Raw genomic sequence first — 17,251 nt, 5'->3', positions numbered from 1 at the left:
ATCGTCCAATCTGACATTAATGGCAACTGAGATCTGGCAAAGGATTTTGAAAAAATTTGCACAGTGTGCAGGACCCATAAGGTTTATAAGGCAGTACCTGCTGATGGCCAACACCAGCTGATCTGTGCAGGCTTTAATGCGGTTCTGAGCCTCCATGTGTGTCATGCTCTCTGTACTTTCTCCATTGATGGCTAGGATGGTGTCTCCAGGGCACAAGTCGCTCAGCGCCGCTTTACTCGCAGGTGTTATCTAACAAAAGCCAAACAGAAGAAAGGTTAAGGAAGTACCACACCCAGGGCAAACACTGCAATGCCTGCAGCCATACCATTACTGACTGACTGGAAAAATCAATGAAACAAAGCCTACGACTAGACCAATGACAGATGAATCATTACTATGATATTGTGACTATTCAATGTCATGCATTCATGCTTATGAGGCAATTCCATTGCTCATAATGTCATTGTTAGACGTTGTCTGTCAACATTCATAAGCATTATGTCTCACGTAAATCATTTTACCCTAGATTTAAAGAAGGAAAAAATATTTTGCATGAAGAACCCCCCAAAAACGTATTGGACACATGAACATGTATCAAAAAAACAACCTTATGTATGTCTTATGCAATAATAAAACACACGCACATCTCTACGACTTAATATAGCAACATAATGTTTTTAATAGGGCTGTGCAATATATCAAAATTATCGAAATATCGCAAATGTACACATCACAATATGCATATCGCAACGGCGCGCGATATCTGAATGATTTTAATAGGCTACTTCAACATTGTGTAAAATGTACGTTTTGATAGCAGAGAATAGACTGAGCACAAGACTACTGTTACTTATGTGACTTGCTTGATGTTAAAAAGAGTTATTAAACGCAATTATTTTATGAAAAACAATAACTTGCAGTCTCGCGCTGTCTGACACACACACCGAAACGTGAACAATTTGTGACATAAATGTCTGCTAAAAAACTGTCACTTTCAGAAGTTGTAGCGATGCTTTCTTTTCCCAGAGAGAATGTGAAGCACAAATGGTTTCATTCTCAGTTTTTAAATATATATTTTTTTATATGATACACACTAATTGCAATATCGTATCGCATATCGAATATCGCATTATTTAACAAGATATTGCATATCGCATTTTTCTTCAATATCGCACAGCCCTATTTTTATATATTAAAATTAAAATCATCTTCCATGACATGATGTCACGTATGGTTATTGTCAAACAGACGAGGAAGATGAATATAATCAATACAAAGTTTATTAACAATAATCCAACAGAATGGCGAACAGAGAGTAGTGATCGTTCTATTGAGCCGGTTCTCAGCAAGTAACCGGTCGAGCCGGTTCACTAATCGAACAGAATCGAACTTAAGTTTTGTGTTGATGACGCAAGACGCAAAAGCCGAAGTAGCACGTCCGACTGAAAAAGAATCGATTGAGGCGGTTCAAACATCTGTCGAAGTTTGCCGAGGATTACCGAGGCGAGGCTGATTGAGTTGACTACGCAAGCCTGAGGCACATGTCTACTGGAAATATGCTTATTATGATGACTACTGGTATTGTAACATGCAAAAACCATTGATTTTACTGTAATTTATTATGCATGCAGATTTTTGTTAAGCGAAATGTATAAGTTTATAAGACTGCTTTATTCTTTCTATATATAGCTACTTTAGACATGTAACATATCCGCATTTGTTGATCAGTGCCTGTAATGTGAGCTGTAGTTGCGCAATTTCAGTCAAATCCGACGAGAAGGATAAATGAATTAACTGAACACAACACAAACACCATTAAGTGAATGAAAGGCAATAATCAAAAAATGCACTCACACAAATAACTATTCGATATTTCAATTCGATGTTTCAATATACATTGATACAGATTATTACTTTATTTGAATGTTCCCTCGATATAACATGACACAGAGAAATGTATTAAAAAGCATAAAAGAAAAGCATAGTGTCATCATTGCATGATGAAATCAGGAACCTATTGGCTTTTTAAACCGGGTCATTGAGCCGAACTGTCAGAGAAGAACCGGTTCGCGGAGATTAATCAGACTTTGAGAGAGCAACACAGACCCTGCGTCCCAATTTGCCTACTTATACTACGTTCTAAAAGTATGTACTCTTTTTGTAAAGAAAAATTATATACTTTTGAGTGTGTAGCAGAAAAGTATGCAAGCTTCGGGACTACTTCGCCATCTTTAACGGTCGCTTAGTTACGTGCATCCCATCATCACCGTTTAAACTGCTGTCAATCATCACAGTTTAAATCCTCCACATTCAGTTTAATCTCCTGCCGTTGGGAGAGAAATGTAGCCGCACGTTGATCTGCCATGTGTGTGTCTTTAATGCAGAGACTCCTCGTGTGTTTGCAGTTTAAATATAATGATGCTTTTAAAAGTTAATGGCCAAACGTGTCATTACAAAAGTTCACAATGCTGCTGCAGGTGAGATATAATGTGGACAACACTGAATAAATATATTTTTGTCAGGTTAAATACTGATAGTTGGTCACTCAAACCCTCTATCTAAACTTCTCTACTTAACCGTCGGACTCGCACATCCGTCATGTTTGTAGTTTTTTTTAATACTTTTTATCCGCGTTTGTAGTTCTAATCAAATCCTCGTCCAACTCTCAGTGGTTTGTGGGTAATATTAGCCATTAGAGTGCACGTCGATCCGCACTTCGGATTCGGACCGGAAAAAATAAACCATCCGGGTATCTTTGGAATAATCTTTTCAGCATACTACGATTTGGGACATGCTAATTATATTTTCGAGTTCCATTTAGTATGGATAGTATGCGAATTGGGACGCAGGGACACACTCATGATCTGAAAACAGGCAGGAAGTTAAATACTCAGAGGTAAACAACGAACAGCTGTAATGATTGCAGTTAGTGTCTTTGGTGACATATTGTGGCGGGAAAATAGAACAAAGGAAGACATGTGACTAATAGAAACAAATGGTGTGTTGAAGTCCTCGTAGGATGTTCGTATTTACAAGGTGATAAGTCGCGTTTACGACATCATGTGTGTTCAAGTCTCTTTGGTCGGAGCAAAATGGCGGTGCATCTTCTTTAAAATGAATTTTACGAAAATACAGCAAGGTTTGTTTACTCTGCTTGTAGAAAATGAAGAACAAAGATCATAGCTATCAAAATCCAGTGTTCTGTATTTTGCGTACGTGAGTTTTTGTTGTAGCTGGCTAAAAAAAAAAAAAAAAAATGGTGTACTGTGCTAATTAATTGAGATTTCTTACAGCTCTTATGCTGCGTTCACACCGCACGTGAATGACGCGATTCGCGCGAGTGATTTACATGTTAAGTCAATGCAGAGACGCGAATAGGCATTCTGCGGCGCGATTCGCGCGAATGAGGCGGCAATGATCACGCGAATTGAGCGTTTTGAACGCGTGATTCGCGCGAACCGCACGAAACACGCAAATCACTCAAGTTGAAAAATCTGAACTTTGGCGGATATTCGCGCCGCGTTAACCAATGAGGAGCCTGCTTACTGCTGTCACGTGGTGAAGTGACGGATGGGAAACCCATAGGGGAACCCCGAGGCCAGAGAAGTTTAAAAATACTACTCTATTGTGTCACAAAATGTACTTTTAATAGTTTTTCAGGCGAGAATGTAGTTGTTTAAAGCTCAAATATGTGATTTATTTATTAAGAGAGCTCCTATTTGAAAATTTGATCTGGTGTTTTCGGAGGTGTGAGACCCGGGCGATCACCGGAGCTCAGTGCTCATCAACCCCGGTGAGAGCAGCCTTAACTCGGATAGTCTTTCTGCCGACTGCCGCTGCCTGGCAGAACCCCCTCCCATGACGCGAATTCGCGTCTGTTGTGTAGTGAATGTCACACGCGAATGAGCACTTTTTGTATAAAAAAAACACAGATTTGAGCATTAAACAACAATATTATCGCCTGAAAAAGTCTTCAAACTACGTTTTGTCACACATTAACAGTAGTATTTTTTACAGAAAAGAAGTCAAGTGACCCAGTCAAAATGACTAGCAGAAACCCCTCCCATGACGCGAATTCGCGTCTGTTGTGTAGTGAATGTCACACGCGAATAAAGCGAATTTGACGCGCGAATGAAGCGAATGGATTCAAAATGTTCACGCGTCCAACTTCGCGCGAATAGCGCGATTTATTCGCGTCATTCGTGTGCGGTGTGAACGCAGCATTACAGGTTGTTGGCCTTGTTTGTTTCGTTGCTTCTATTGCTCTCCCCTTTTTTGTAAGTCGCTTTGGATAAAAGCGTCTGCTAAATGATTAAATGTAAATGCAAAGAATGCACATCAGGTGAGTTTTAATCCTTTAGGTTTTTAATTAATCTATGAAGCCGCTGTAAACAGTATCGTTATACATTAGGCTAATTGTAATTAAATAAGTGTAATTAGATTACTGTACAAATGACTCTCTCCAAAAAGTATTTAATTACTTGTTACTAATTACTTTTTAATTACTTTCTAAATCCTATATTAACCTCGAGTAAAGCTATTCAAGGTTAGACATGAAACGGCTCTTTTAATTCATTAATATACATAATTTAAAACTACATAAATTACTCTTATTAGCTGACCAAAGTATTACAAATGTGAGAAATATATATAAAAACATTCATTTTAAAGTTAGACTTTAAAGGGGGGGTGAAACACTCAGTTTCAGTCAATCTCATGTCAATCTTGAGTACCTATAGAGTAGTACTGCATCCTTCATATCTCTGAAAAGTCTTTCGTTTTATTATATTTATAAAAGAAATATGGGCTGTACCGAGTCTTTCCGGAAAAAACCGAGCGGCTGCAGGCGTATCGTGTGGGCGGAGCTAAAGAATGACGAGCGCACAAAGCGGTGACGTCCTCAAGCGTGGAGAAACCCATCGCTATCGATCTCAGCTAATAGATATGATCCAGAATCATTGTGAGGCTGAAATAAAAACAGCAACAGCAGGACGTCCGTCTCTGTGGTATGTACTGTATTTAGTGGCCTGTCAACATTTGTGTGTGTTTACTCGCAGTTTATGAGGACATGATTCAGTTTATGGACTATTGTATGCGACTAAACCTTAGCAGTAGCAAGCAAACCGGTTTTGCACGTCAGACTAGTGTAACGTTATACAGAGAACAATGGAGTCCGTTAGCGCATTTGAATGACGAAGCACGTGATCGTGTCGTTTACTGATGTTTACTCACGCGACGGTAGCCAACAGCACAGACATTTGAAGTTGATTTACTCACCGGCATCTTCCAAAGCAGGACCGAACCTTTATCGCTGGGACCGCTCTGTCAAAAACACACTTCTTGGAGTGTGGAGATCCACTTTGCGATGCGACTGAAGCATTTCTGCGTTCAAATCGGTTCAAATGCAGCGTTGCCTTCCCGGAATGCTGTGCTGAAGCGTTGAAGTCGCTTGCTATAACCGACAAGTGTTCACGGATGACTGGATCTGCAGCTGAGAGTGTTTATGGGGGTGCATTTCCTCTCTCGCTCTAGTCACGCGCGCGCACCCTACCGGGAGAAGAGCCCGTACGGCCCATACAAGGACCTTCCGCTCTATTAACGTCAAGTAGACCCATACTCGAAAAAAACTCTCTGAAACTTGTGAGAAACCGGAAGGAGTATTTTTGACACAGAAATACTCCATCAAACATGCAACATTAGTTTTTGAAACTTTGTCTATGTTTAGGATGGGAATCCAAGTCTTTAACAGTGTAAAAAGCTCAGTATGCAGGAAACAGCATTTCACCCCCCCCCCCCCCCCTTTAAATGTTGATGTTAAGTCTACTATTGTATTATGTATAATTATATTTAGTATTTAGTTCAATTACATCAGAAGTAACTGTAATTAAATTATCCCTAAATAATCCCTTTACTTTTTCAAGGGAAAAGTAATTAAATTACAGTAACTAGTTACACCCAACACTGGTTACAATGCTGGCTTACTTTGTTGTGAAGGACAAAGCCTGACAGTGTCAGTGCTAAACACCGTTATATTCAGCTACAGACGTTGGAGCTACAAATAAAGACGTGCAGTCGGACACCTTCTGCTTCCCGTAGAGATGCTCACGCTGTGTTTGCATATTTGATCACAGCTGAAGTGAAATAAATGCACTATAATGCGTGTGACATTGTCATGTAATACTTTATGTTCTGCTTAATAAAGCGTCGGTTTGTACAAGAATAAAGTTCAAAATATAAGCCTACATTATCAATGAAGTGAGGTCTATGTTTTTTATCACTTTTATTTGGAGAAACGTGACAATATAACATTGCGACTACATGAAAAGAGGCTTTACTGTTATAAAAAACTGATTTGTGAGCATTAGCCAAACTGAAGGTTTTAGAATAAAAACGAAACACACGTGCTCGCTGTCATCCGGCCAATCCTGGAACAGCTGTGTCGTCATCAGAGCCAATCGTGGAACAGCTGTGTCATCATAACACCAGGGGCCTGTACCATGATGGTAGTTTAACAAACTCAGGGTTACAGGATTAGTTTTAAGTTGACAAAACCAAACCACTGTATTCAGGCTTTGTTGGTCCCATGAAGCGGATCATCAGCTTTATCTGTCAGCTCGGGCTTTGATCCTGAGTTCAGGAGTTTAGCTGTGACATCAGCAGTCATCAGCCAATCACAGGCTGTGGATCAGTGATGTGACATCAGCAGTCAACAGCCAATCACAGGCTGTGGATCAGTGATGTGACAGCAGCAGTTATCAGCCAATCACAGGCTGTGGATCAGTGATGTGACATCAGCAGTCATCAGCCAATCACAGGCTGTGGATCAGTGATGTGACATCAGCAGTCAACAGCCAATCACAGGCTGTGGATCAGTGATGTGACAGCAGCAGTCATCAGCCAATCACAGGCTGTGGATCAGTGATGTGACATGATTATTGCATGATTTAAAAATATTAAGAATTTAAACAAAGCTACACAGAAAAAAGAAAAGAGCTGTCTATGAAAGAGGGCAACTTAAAGAAAAAATATTATACATCAAGTAAAAGTTATGGAGTTAGTTTAGTTGATATATAGAGAAAATTGAACATTAAAGCTCAGTAAGTGTTTTTAATAGCTTTAGTTATTCATTTTAAAGCTCATTGGTATGACTTTATATTGGCTCTTTATATTAATTTTAACAAAGTGCCTATTAATGATTGATTACCTAAAATGATAAATGTGTAATTGATTAAGGGTATAATAATTACATAAATTATATCTAAATCATCCAAAATTATTATTTTTTATAAATAAGCATCGCTAAAAGCCAGGCGCTTTAGTCTTTAAAAACCATTTGCTATGTGGTGACCTTTAATTTGTAGCAGAAACAGGAGGAGTGGCTTTATTGCATCAGAGGCGTGCCCCTTTACTCACAGCTGATTGGTCCAGTTTCAGTTTGAGCTCTCTAATCCAGAACATAACCTGCCCTGGAGCGTAAGTTACTATGGCGATGAACACAGCTAAAAGCCAAACCACTTTAATAGTACATAAAACCCAGGATTGCCACAAACTAAGCTTTAACAAATCTGGCTAGCCAGCTAAACTAGCTTCATGGTACAGGCCCCCAATGGAACAGCTAAAAGTTCAAATCTAACACAGGGACCTCTAAATGTTCCACAAAAGACCAGTTTAGATGTGAAGCCAGGAAATTGTCTGAAATTGTTCCTAAGTACAGAAGACTTAAGCACAGGGACCATGGGCTGTTGTTATTATAGTGGGCTGTAGCCTACCAGCTATTAACCAAATGACTCATTCACTTGACTATGTCACCAAACACCCTATAATAAGCCAAGCACATACGTACAAGCCCAAATATTTAGCAAACAGAAGCTCTTGACCTACTAATAAGGCTAATTCATCCCATTTAACAAGCCTCATTTCCATAAAGGTCCTGAGTCATACTAACATACATGGCATTTTATCCAGAAACATCTTGGGTTACCCTACTGAGAAAATGACTAGCCACAAAGAACAGGTTATGTAATGGGACCTCACTGTGTTAGCCAAAAAACAGCTAAGCTTTACAGTTAAAAACATTAGCAAGACTTGAACGATTAAACTAGAAAGCTTCACTGTAGTCAGGATAATAACATGAGTTTAATATCCATTAAAATGGTTGATGATTACAATGCGAGTTCTGTGAAACCCCACATACACTCGGGTGCTGATTAATAATGGCTGGACACTCTGGTTTGGAAAACATTGGACATAAAAAGTAAATGTTAATTTCAATGTAATCAATATTCAGAATGTGGAAGCAGTCTTTAATGTACAACTGTTTAACTTTTGGTACTTTGGTTTACTTTAACTGTGTGATAAAAACAGAAGAGGAAAATCAATGATCACTCTTAAATCCTTATGACACCGAGATCCAAACGAAGCTTTAGGATAGAGATTAGATATAGATCCAGATTTTACATTGGACAGCAGGTGAAGAACCAACAAAATTGCTTAGCATGCAATGGGTTCATGCTCTCATTGTGGAGCACCAACCATTTGTATCCTCGGTGCAACTGAACCTCTGTTTAACTGCACTCCTCCCAAATCCTGCGCTGAGCCTTTTGGGTCATTTGTTTTTTTTTTCCCCCAGTGTTTGGGTAGTTTTTGTGTAACCCAGATCCTGTGTCAGACGTAACAACCCAGTGTTTGGGTCGTTTTTGTGTTACTCAGATCCGGGGTCAGACATAACCCAGTGTTTGGGTAGTTTTTGTGTTACTCAGATCCTGGGTCAGACATAACAACCCAGTGTTTGGGTAGTTTTTGTGTTACTCAGATCCTGGGTCAGACGTGACAACCCAGTGTTTGGGTAGTTTTTGTGTTACTCAGATCCTGGGTCAGACATAACAACCCAGTGTTTGGGTAGTTTTAGTGTTACTCAGATCCTGGGTCAGACAAAACAACCCAGTGTTTGGGTAGTTTTTCTGTTACTCAGATCCTGGGTCAGACATAACAACCCAGTGTTTGGGTAGTTTTTGTGTTACTCAGATCCTGGGTCAGACAAAACAACCCAGTGTTTGGGTAGTTTTTGTGTTACTCAGATCCTGGGTCAGACATAACCCAGTGTTTGGGTAGTTTTTGTGTTACTCAGATCCTGGGTCAGATGTGACAACCCAGTGTTTGGGTAGTTTTTGTGTTACTCAGATCCTGGGTCAGACGTGACAACCCAGTGTTTGGGTAGTTTTTGTGTTACTCAGATCCTGGGTCAGATGTGACAACCCAGTGTTTGGGTAGTTTTTGTGTTACTCAGATCCTGGGTCAGATGTGACAACCCAGTGTTTGGGTAGTTTTTGTGTTACTCAGATCCTGGGTCAGACATAACAACCCAGTGTTTGGGTAGTTTTTGTGTTGCACAGATCCTGGATCAGACGTGACAACCCAGTGTTTGGGTAGAAAATAAAATAAAAAATAAAATGAACCCATGTGTTTTGTCTTATATGTACCCAGCCCCAGTGTGTGTCGGGCATATTTTGGTTTAACTTGTATAGTTTTGGTTATTGTTTTTCAAAAATGGGGGCAACCTGTTGATGCTGGCATCTGCTCAATTTGCATATAAATACATTTTTAGTTTGATTGTTTGCATGGCATTTATGCATTGTTTTTTTTCCATCCTACTCCCTGTCAGAATAGAGCAGCGACCCATTTTTCCAATTACAACCCAGAACCCACCAGTTGAGGTCACTTAAATAGACTACTTGAACGGTGTAGCTTGGCAACATGCTCATGACGCTGTGAACTTTGATGAGTCCTGTGCTTCAAAATCGCCTAGCTGCTACTTAATCTCATTTTGAATAATGTCACATGGCTTCCTGGAATGTGGCTGTTACAAATGCAGAGCCGAACGACAGTGGACAATGAGTTGCAGCCTGCCAGCATTACTGCATGCCCTTACAGAGCAAAAACAAGAGGAAGGCCCTGGATGCAATAAATCAGCCCTGTGAAATCCCCGAGGGAGCTAGTCAAGACACTGAAGATTAGCAGAGTAAATATGTTTATAAGACGGCGCATGTCTAACTGGTTCAGACGACTGGAATGAAAAAGACACTCTGATTTTCTCAGTAATTTTGTAGTGACTTGGCAAAGAGTAGTGAAAACACAGCCCCGTTCTGCCACGGGACTGTGAATTCCCGTGAATTCCCGTAAATGGATGGCCACATTTGTCAGTCAGTCTGGACAGGTGCTGACAGTTTGTTGTGTATTGCACTTGGCAATAATTCAATGAACTTTTACCTCGGCACGCTCACATTCACCAGGTCTTGGAAAACACCAAATGTTCAATCTATTAGCTCAGAAGCAAAAGTGTTTTACAACAAGCCAATCATCCAAGGTTGCGGAGATCCCACTGAGCAATTAAGCACAATGTCTCCATATTACCAATTTATCTCCCATGTTGTCTGAATGTCTGCACACTGGATTGTGTTTAAACTGTTACCTCTTTTCCATTAGGAGGTTTTCCATTGGCAACAGGCAACGTAACATCTGCAACCCTAACAGACACTTTCCCTAACAGAACCTGTGGTTGACCCATTAATCTCAGCATTTACTGGGAACTCTATCCGCAGTGCCAGATGGAAGCCTTCATTGGACGTAAATGCAAGATATCCGAAGCCAAGCCTTACAGCGGTAGCTTCACTTTACCAGATTCATAATCAAGTCTGTGGTGCTGATTTGCCTTTCGCCAGCTTTCAGTATCGAGCTGCTATCTTTACATGTTGCAGATGTTGCAGACAACACCTAACTCTGGCTAGTGGCTACTCGAAAAAATGCTGGGTTATTTTTCAACTCAATTTTTAGGGGGTTATATTTCCCAGAGCATCTACTTACACTAAGTGCAAATAGCCCACTTTGTAGGGAATGAAGTGTTGTAGGGTTAGGGATCCCAATAAGTTGGCATCCATTTAATAATTTTAATAAATATAATAATTTGCACTCAGTGTTATTTTTGCATTCCGTGTAATGTACAACAACACCGAGGTGCAAGTATCTGCCACTATTTTAGTATCTAACTACTATTTACACTTGGAAATGACCGATGACAAAGACAGGTTATTTACATCTGAATTACTTTTAAATGTTAACTTTTTACTTCTAAAATGTTTGTTAAACAAGTTTACATGTAGGCAGTACATATAAATGCTGTATTAGGAACTGTACTCAAATAAAATAATAAAGGAAGTTATATCGTGTAAATCAGTGGTTGTGTGGAGTATTTTTCTAAATTAAAGTTATTCTGTAAACTTGTAATTCAAGTATGAAGTATAAAATATAGGGATACACTACATCGGCCCCCATATTAGTATCATATTGGTTGATGCATGTTAGGATATCTTAAAGCCGATAAATAATACATTATTTCCTTCAGCTGAGACACTTCAGATTGCTTGAAATATGATTGAATCAAATGACTTAAAAAAGGAAGAATACAGTTCAGTTTTACATGCTACATCATATAGGGTACATCAAATTATAATGTGAACATCATAATTGAGTGCTTGGGACAGATGTAATGGTGGGACTTTTGTTTTGGTAATCAGGCTCTCAAAAATGATATACAAATTTGGATTTATTGGAATATAAATCGGTTATTTACTAAAAAAATAAGCTAGTATTATTGTAAAAATGGATTAATAAAATCAACCAATTTTGCTTGGTTAAATAAACCCAATTTGCTGGGAGAGATTAGCCGAACACAAGTTCCTTACCCAGCTGTTGAGCTAAAATCAACCCATTTTGCTTGGTTAAATAAACAACCCAACTTACTGGGTGAGATTAGCCCAACAGGTGTTCTGTCCTATATTTACCCAGCCGTTGGGCTAAAAACAACCCAATTTGGGTTGTTTAAAACCCAGTGTTTTTTTTAGATAATTATAGGACTTTCAAACATTTAGGAGTTTTAAGCAGTTCCAATAAACAACCAGAGAACTGAAACTGAAACTGAAAGATGGTTGGATGAAACTCAAAATCTTCTGAGAGATGTCATAATAGAAATCAATTAATAAAATCAACCTATTGTTCTTGGCCAAATAAACAACCCAGCTTGATGGGTAAGATTAGCTGGTAGCACTTTAGTGGGGAACACATATTCACTATTAGCTATGCCTTTTTGCTTCAATAAACTAATAAACCAATTCAATAAACTAATTTACTCATAAATAGTTCATAAGGTAGTTTTTCTAGCGTTTAAGTTTAGGTATTGGGTAGCATGGGGATGTTAAGTAAGGTCATGCGGAATAAGTCATTATATGTGCTTTATAAGTGCTAATAAAAAGCCAGTATCCTAGTAAAATGCATGGTAATAAGCAACTAGCCTAGTTAATAACAAGACATGAACCCGAAAATAAAGTGTTACCGATTACCAACATATGTTCTGTTCTACCCAACCATTGGGCTAAAAACAACCCAAATTGTGTTTTTAACTCAGTGTAGGAGTTTTTAGCATGTTAAACAACCAGAAAATTGTACTCCATCCATTCATTCATCCACTAAACATGTGGATGGTTGGTTGGACTAGACTAAACATCCATGACCATTTTGTACCACAGATAAAGCCCTGACTGGCTGTAAATATTAATTGGTGAAAACCAGCTGCCATTTTTCTAAAGCAATGACAGTGGAAGGCAGTCGAATACGATTTCTTCTGACATAGACATTTACTAACCACAAATGTGCAGTAAATGATAGGGTTTGTCCAGCATGATTCAGCTTTTCATTCATTTGAGAAGAATCAAAGTCAATGCCAAAAGGCAAGTGATCTCAACAAAGATTCAGTAATTCAAATGATTCAGTTGATTAAATGGAGAGAAGTTTACTGGAAAATATAATAGCTAATAATCTCAACTGGGGCCAAAATGCCAATGTACCAAAGTCAGGGGTCTTAATATGAGCTCAAACATTTTCAGGGTTGCCAACTTTTAAGTTCAGGTTGGAGTGAGATTTTTTGGGGGCGGGGGGGGGGGGGGGGGGGGTAATGCTTTTGATCTTGATTCAGTATCAGTTTATATCTAGTATATATACTGTACATAATAATATGTTTGTTTTGGCACTAGTTTAAAGATTTCTTGGGTCAAATTATATGTGCCATTCCTTAATATTCACTTGTGAGTGCTTATATAAGTATCATTATTCATTAAAAAGATTAGGATGCAAGTTATTTAAGTTTTGAAAATTCACATTTAAAGAAATCTAGTGTTTGATCATCATATCTAAATATTTATTAGAATGCAAAGACTGCAATATATTTTTGAGCAACTAGATTAGATACATATATATTTATTAAAGAGCCATAAGGCACCTAATGGCATTACAAATAAACATTAATATTTTTTAGCCACAAAATGACTCTAATTTGCCTCTTTGAATTGGAATTCTCTATTTTAATATTAATTACTACACTAATTGTAATATAAATTTTAGAAGAAATACAAATATTAGAAGAAAAATATTTTAAGTGGTCATTTATTGAAAATAATTGTTGCACAAATAGTATTTAGTATCAAAAGATCTCCTCAAAATATTCAATAAATATAATTTAATGAGTATAAGGGTGACCTATTAGTAAGGAATACCTGAGGGCTAAATACAAGAATAACATTAATGTTAACAATGTTGAATCTCTATCACTCTCCATAATAAAACGATCCTGTAAATATGGCTGACTTAATAATCAATAAACACTAACACTATGCTGTACTGTTTACCAAAACTTGCAGCAAACATCTATATGGTGAAACTGTTGTGTATCCGCTTAAGCCATTTTAATGCATTGGCAGAGCGCTAGAAGTATTGAGCGCTCATGGGCCACGTGACCAGCGCGCACCGCAGGGAGACGAGAGCCTGCAACTCCGCTTTTCAACGCCTCTGGCTTTAACATTATGCCACATTAGCGCCAAAACGCTATTTATTGTTTGAATTTCATTAAAACACATTTAAAAAATTAAAGCTTATTGCTTTGTTTAATATCAAAAGCAGGTTTGGCAATTTGGCGTGAGATTGAGTTGGGCGGAGTGAGAGCGTGAGACAGAGCCTTAAAGCGTGAGAATCACGCCAGATGCGTGAGAGTTGGCAACCCTGCATTTTCCTATACATTCTTCCAATGCCAGATTATCTGACCATGCTATTCACATTCATACGATCAAATACTACCTAATTGTCAAATTTTCCCTTTTATTTGTCCAAAGACATTTTAGGACGTTGATATTTTGAAATGAGGCAGAACCCCCGAACTCGCTTAAGTTTAATAAACATAAACGTTTTAGTGAAATAAATATATTTCATTGGACATCATTTGCCTGAGAAGCAAGGTTCGGTCAATATCGAGGCGAACCAACGCGACAAACAAGAAAAAAAAGAGTTCATCGAGTTCAGCTTTCTTTAGAGAAGTAGTAAACCCACATTTGAGAAGTTAACCCCAAATTTCATGTTACATCGTGACAATGAAATAGCACGCCGGTTGTAAAGGGGCCATCGTCTCAGTCGCGTTGTGAAACAGTCCATAATTAAAAGAGAAGAATGAGAAAAGACGTACTCTGGAAATGGTGAGCGGTGTGCTGAAGTCCCGTCCACCCACCAGGCGAAAGCCCCACGGCGAGGGACCGCTGATAGTCACAGTGTGAGACATATTTGATTCAAACAGTATCCACAGCAAGAAAAACTGCGCTGTCCTCATTCACTCTTTAATAAAACTAGAGCTGACGAGAGGAGGAGCTCGCAGGGGATCCGGGGGAGGGAGGACCGGCGCCGCCATGACAACCATACACAACTGCCCACCATCCCAAATCACAGGGAGCGTTCCCAAAACTTTCAAGAACGTCCTTAAAGGGTTAGTTCACCCAAAAATGAAATGTATGGCATTAATGACTGTCATTCCACACCCGTAAGACCTCCGTTCATCTTCAGACACAGTTTAAGATATTTTATACTTTTCTATTTTATACTAAATTGATTTTATACTTTTCTAGAGCTTTTCTTTTCCTTCATGAAAGTGAATGCACACTATATACTGGCCATGTCAAGTAGTCCATATGACATCAGTTAGTTAATTAGAATCTGAAGCATCGAAAATACATTTTGTTCCAAAAATCTCAATTCTGTTTTTAATCCTCAAATAAAGATTAAAACGGTTATGAATCAGCATATTGATTCATGATTCATGATTCAGATCGCCTGCCAAACTGCTGAAATCACGTGACATTGGTAATCCGAATCATGTATCAATACGCTGATTTATAACCGTTTAAATCTTTATTTGAGGATTGAAAAGAAGCCTGGAAAAGAAGACAACGATGAATAAAGTCGTAGTTTTTGTGACCAAAATGTATTTTGGATGCTTCAAGAGACTCTAATTAACCCACTGATGTCTCATACGGACTACTGTGATGATGTTTTTATTCCCTTTCTGGACATGGACAGTATAGTGTGCATACACTTGCATACGCTCTCAGACTAAATATAAAATATCTTAAACTGTGTGTGAAGATGAACGGAGTTCTTACGGGTGTGGAACGATATTAGGGGCAGTAATTAAATAAAATTCATAAATTTCATTTTTGGGTGAACTAACCCTTTACAATGTCACTCTAGTTGTATATATCAGACAGATGAAAATGCCAGCAATAGGCCTATTCATATGAATGAATCACGGCATATTGAACCAACATGACTAACTTGAGACACTAAATTCTCTAAAAAATGCTGTGTTGTTTCAACCCAGATTTGGGTCAAATATGGACAAACACAGCTGTTGGGTTAAGTTTTGTATTATAATTTTGGTCAAATTTAACCCAAATTTGGGTTAAAACAACCAAAAAAAAAATAGAATTATAATTAAGCAACCAATCCCTATGGGTAAAATGGAAGATTTGTTTCTGCCACAGAATAAAATTAAAAAAAACTCTCGAGGTATCGAGATATTTACCTCTCGAGATAATGAGAGATATATGCCAAAGGTCAAAATTGTGAGATATTTAAAGGGGGGGTGAAATGCTGTTTCATGCATACTGAGCTTTTTACACCTTTAAAGACTTGGATTCCCATCCTAAACATAGTCAAAGTTTCAAAAACTAATGTTGGACGTTTGATGGAGTATTTCTGTGTTAAAAATACTCCTTCCGGTTTCTCACAAGTTTCGGCGAGTTTTTTTCGAGTATGGGTCTACTTGACGTTAAATAGAGCGGAAGGTCCTTGTATGGGCTGTACGGGCTCTTCTCCCGGAAGGGTGCGCGCGCGCGTGACTAGAGGGAGAGAGAGGAAATGCACGCTGTAAACAGTCTCTCAGGTGCAGATCCAGTCGTCCGTGAAGACTTATGTCGCGCCGCGCTCCACTTTATTTCTATGGGTGACGTCGAGCGACTTCAACGCTTCAGCACAGCATTCCGGGAAGGCAGCGCTGCATTTGAACCGATTTGAACGCAGAAATGACGGGAAGCTTCAAGGCATCGCTTCAGTCGCGTCGCAAAGTGGATTTCCACGGTCACTGCTGTCACAGGACTTCACCAAATCATACCAAAGAAGTGTGTTTTTGACAGAGCGGTCCTGCTTTGGAAGATGCCGGTGAGTAAATCAACTTCAAATGTCTCTGCTGTTGGCTACCGTCGCGTGAGTAAACATCAGTAAACGATACGATCGCATGCTTCGTCATTCAAATGCGCTAACGGTTACTCCATTGTTGTTCTGTATAACGTTACACTAGTCTGACTCTGACGTGCAAAACCGTTTTGCTTGCTACCTCTAAGGTGTAGTCACATACAATAGTCCATAAACCGAATCATGTCCTCATAAACTGCACACAAAGGCCCCTAAATACAGTCCATACCACAGAGACGGACATCCTGATGTTGCCGTTTCTCCTGTTCAATTTATTTCAGCCTCAGATTTGATTGTGGATCATTATCTGTATTAGCTGAGATAGATGGGTTTCTCCACGCTTGAGGACGTCACCGCTTTGCGCGTTTGTCATTCTTTAGCTCCGCCCACACGATACGCCTCCAGGCGCTCGGTTTTTTCCGGAAAGACTCGGTACAGCCCATATTTCTTTTATAAATATGATAAAACTAAAGATTTTCGGAGATATGAAGGATGCAATACTACTCTATAGGTACTCAAGATTGACATGAGATTGACTGAAACTGAGTGTTTCACCCCCCCTTTAAATCGCAATTGCGAGTTATAAAGTCCAGTTCTATGGGGGAATATACTTTTTTGAACTGAGAGATAAAAA

General features: G+C 38.9%; 1 protein-coding gene across 1 annotated transcript in view; it reads right to left on the bottom strand.

Moving 5' to 3' along the window:
- Nucleotides 1–14,719, bottom strand: part of pdlim4 (PDZ and LIM domain 4) — an 83,278-nt gene extending 68,559 nt beyond the window's left edge. The window contains exons 1-2 of the mRNA XM_067422662.1: nucleotides 14,561–14,719; nucleotides 98–249 (exon numbers count right to left, since the gene is read on the bottom strand). Coding sequence (XP_067278763.1) covers nucleotides 98–249; nucleotides 14,561–14,701 — 293 coding nt within the window. The 5' untranslated portion in view covers nucleotides 14,702–14,719. The remainder of the gene's footprint in view (nucleotides 1–97; nucleotides 250–14,560) is intronic.
- Between the last annotated feature and the right edge of the window lie 2,532 nt (nucleotides 14,720–17,251).

This window comes from Pseudorasbora parva, chromosome 18, assembly GCF_024679245.1.
Source record: "Pseudorasbora parva isolate DD20220531a chromosome 18, ASM2467924v1, whole genome shotgun sequence".
Classification (NCBI taxonomy): domain Eukaryota; kingdom Metazoa; phylum Chordata; class Actinopteri; order Cypriniformes; family Gobionidae; genus Pseudorasbora; species Pseudorasbora parva.
Note: the sequence above shows the minus strand (reverse complement) of the source record. Positions and strands in the feature narration are given on the sequence as shown.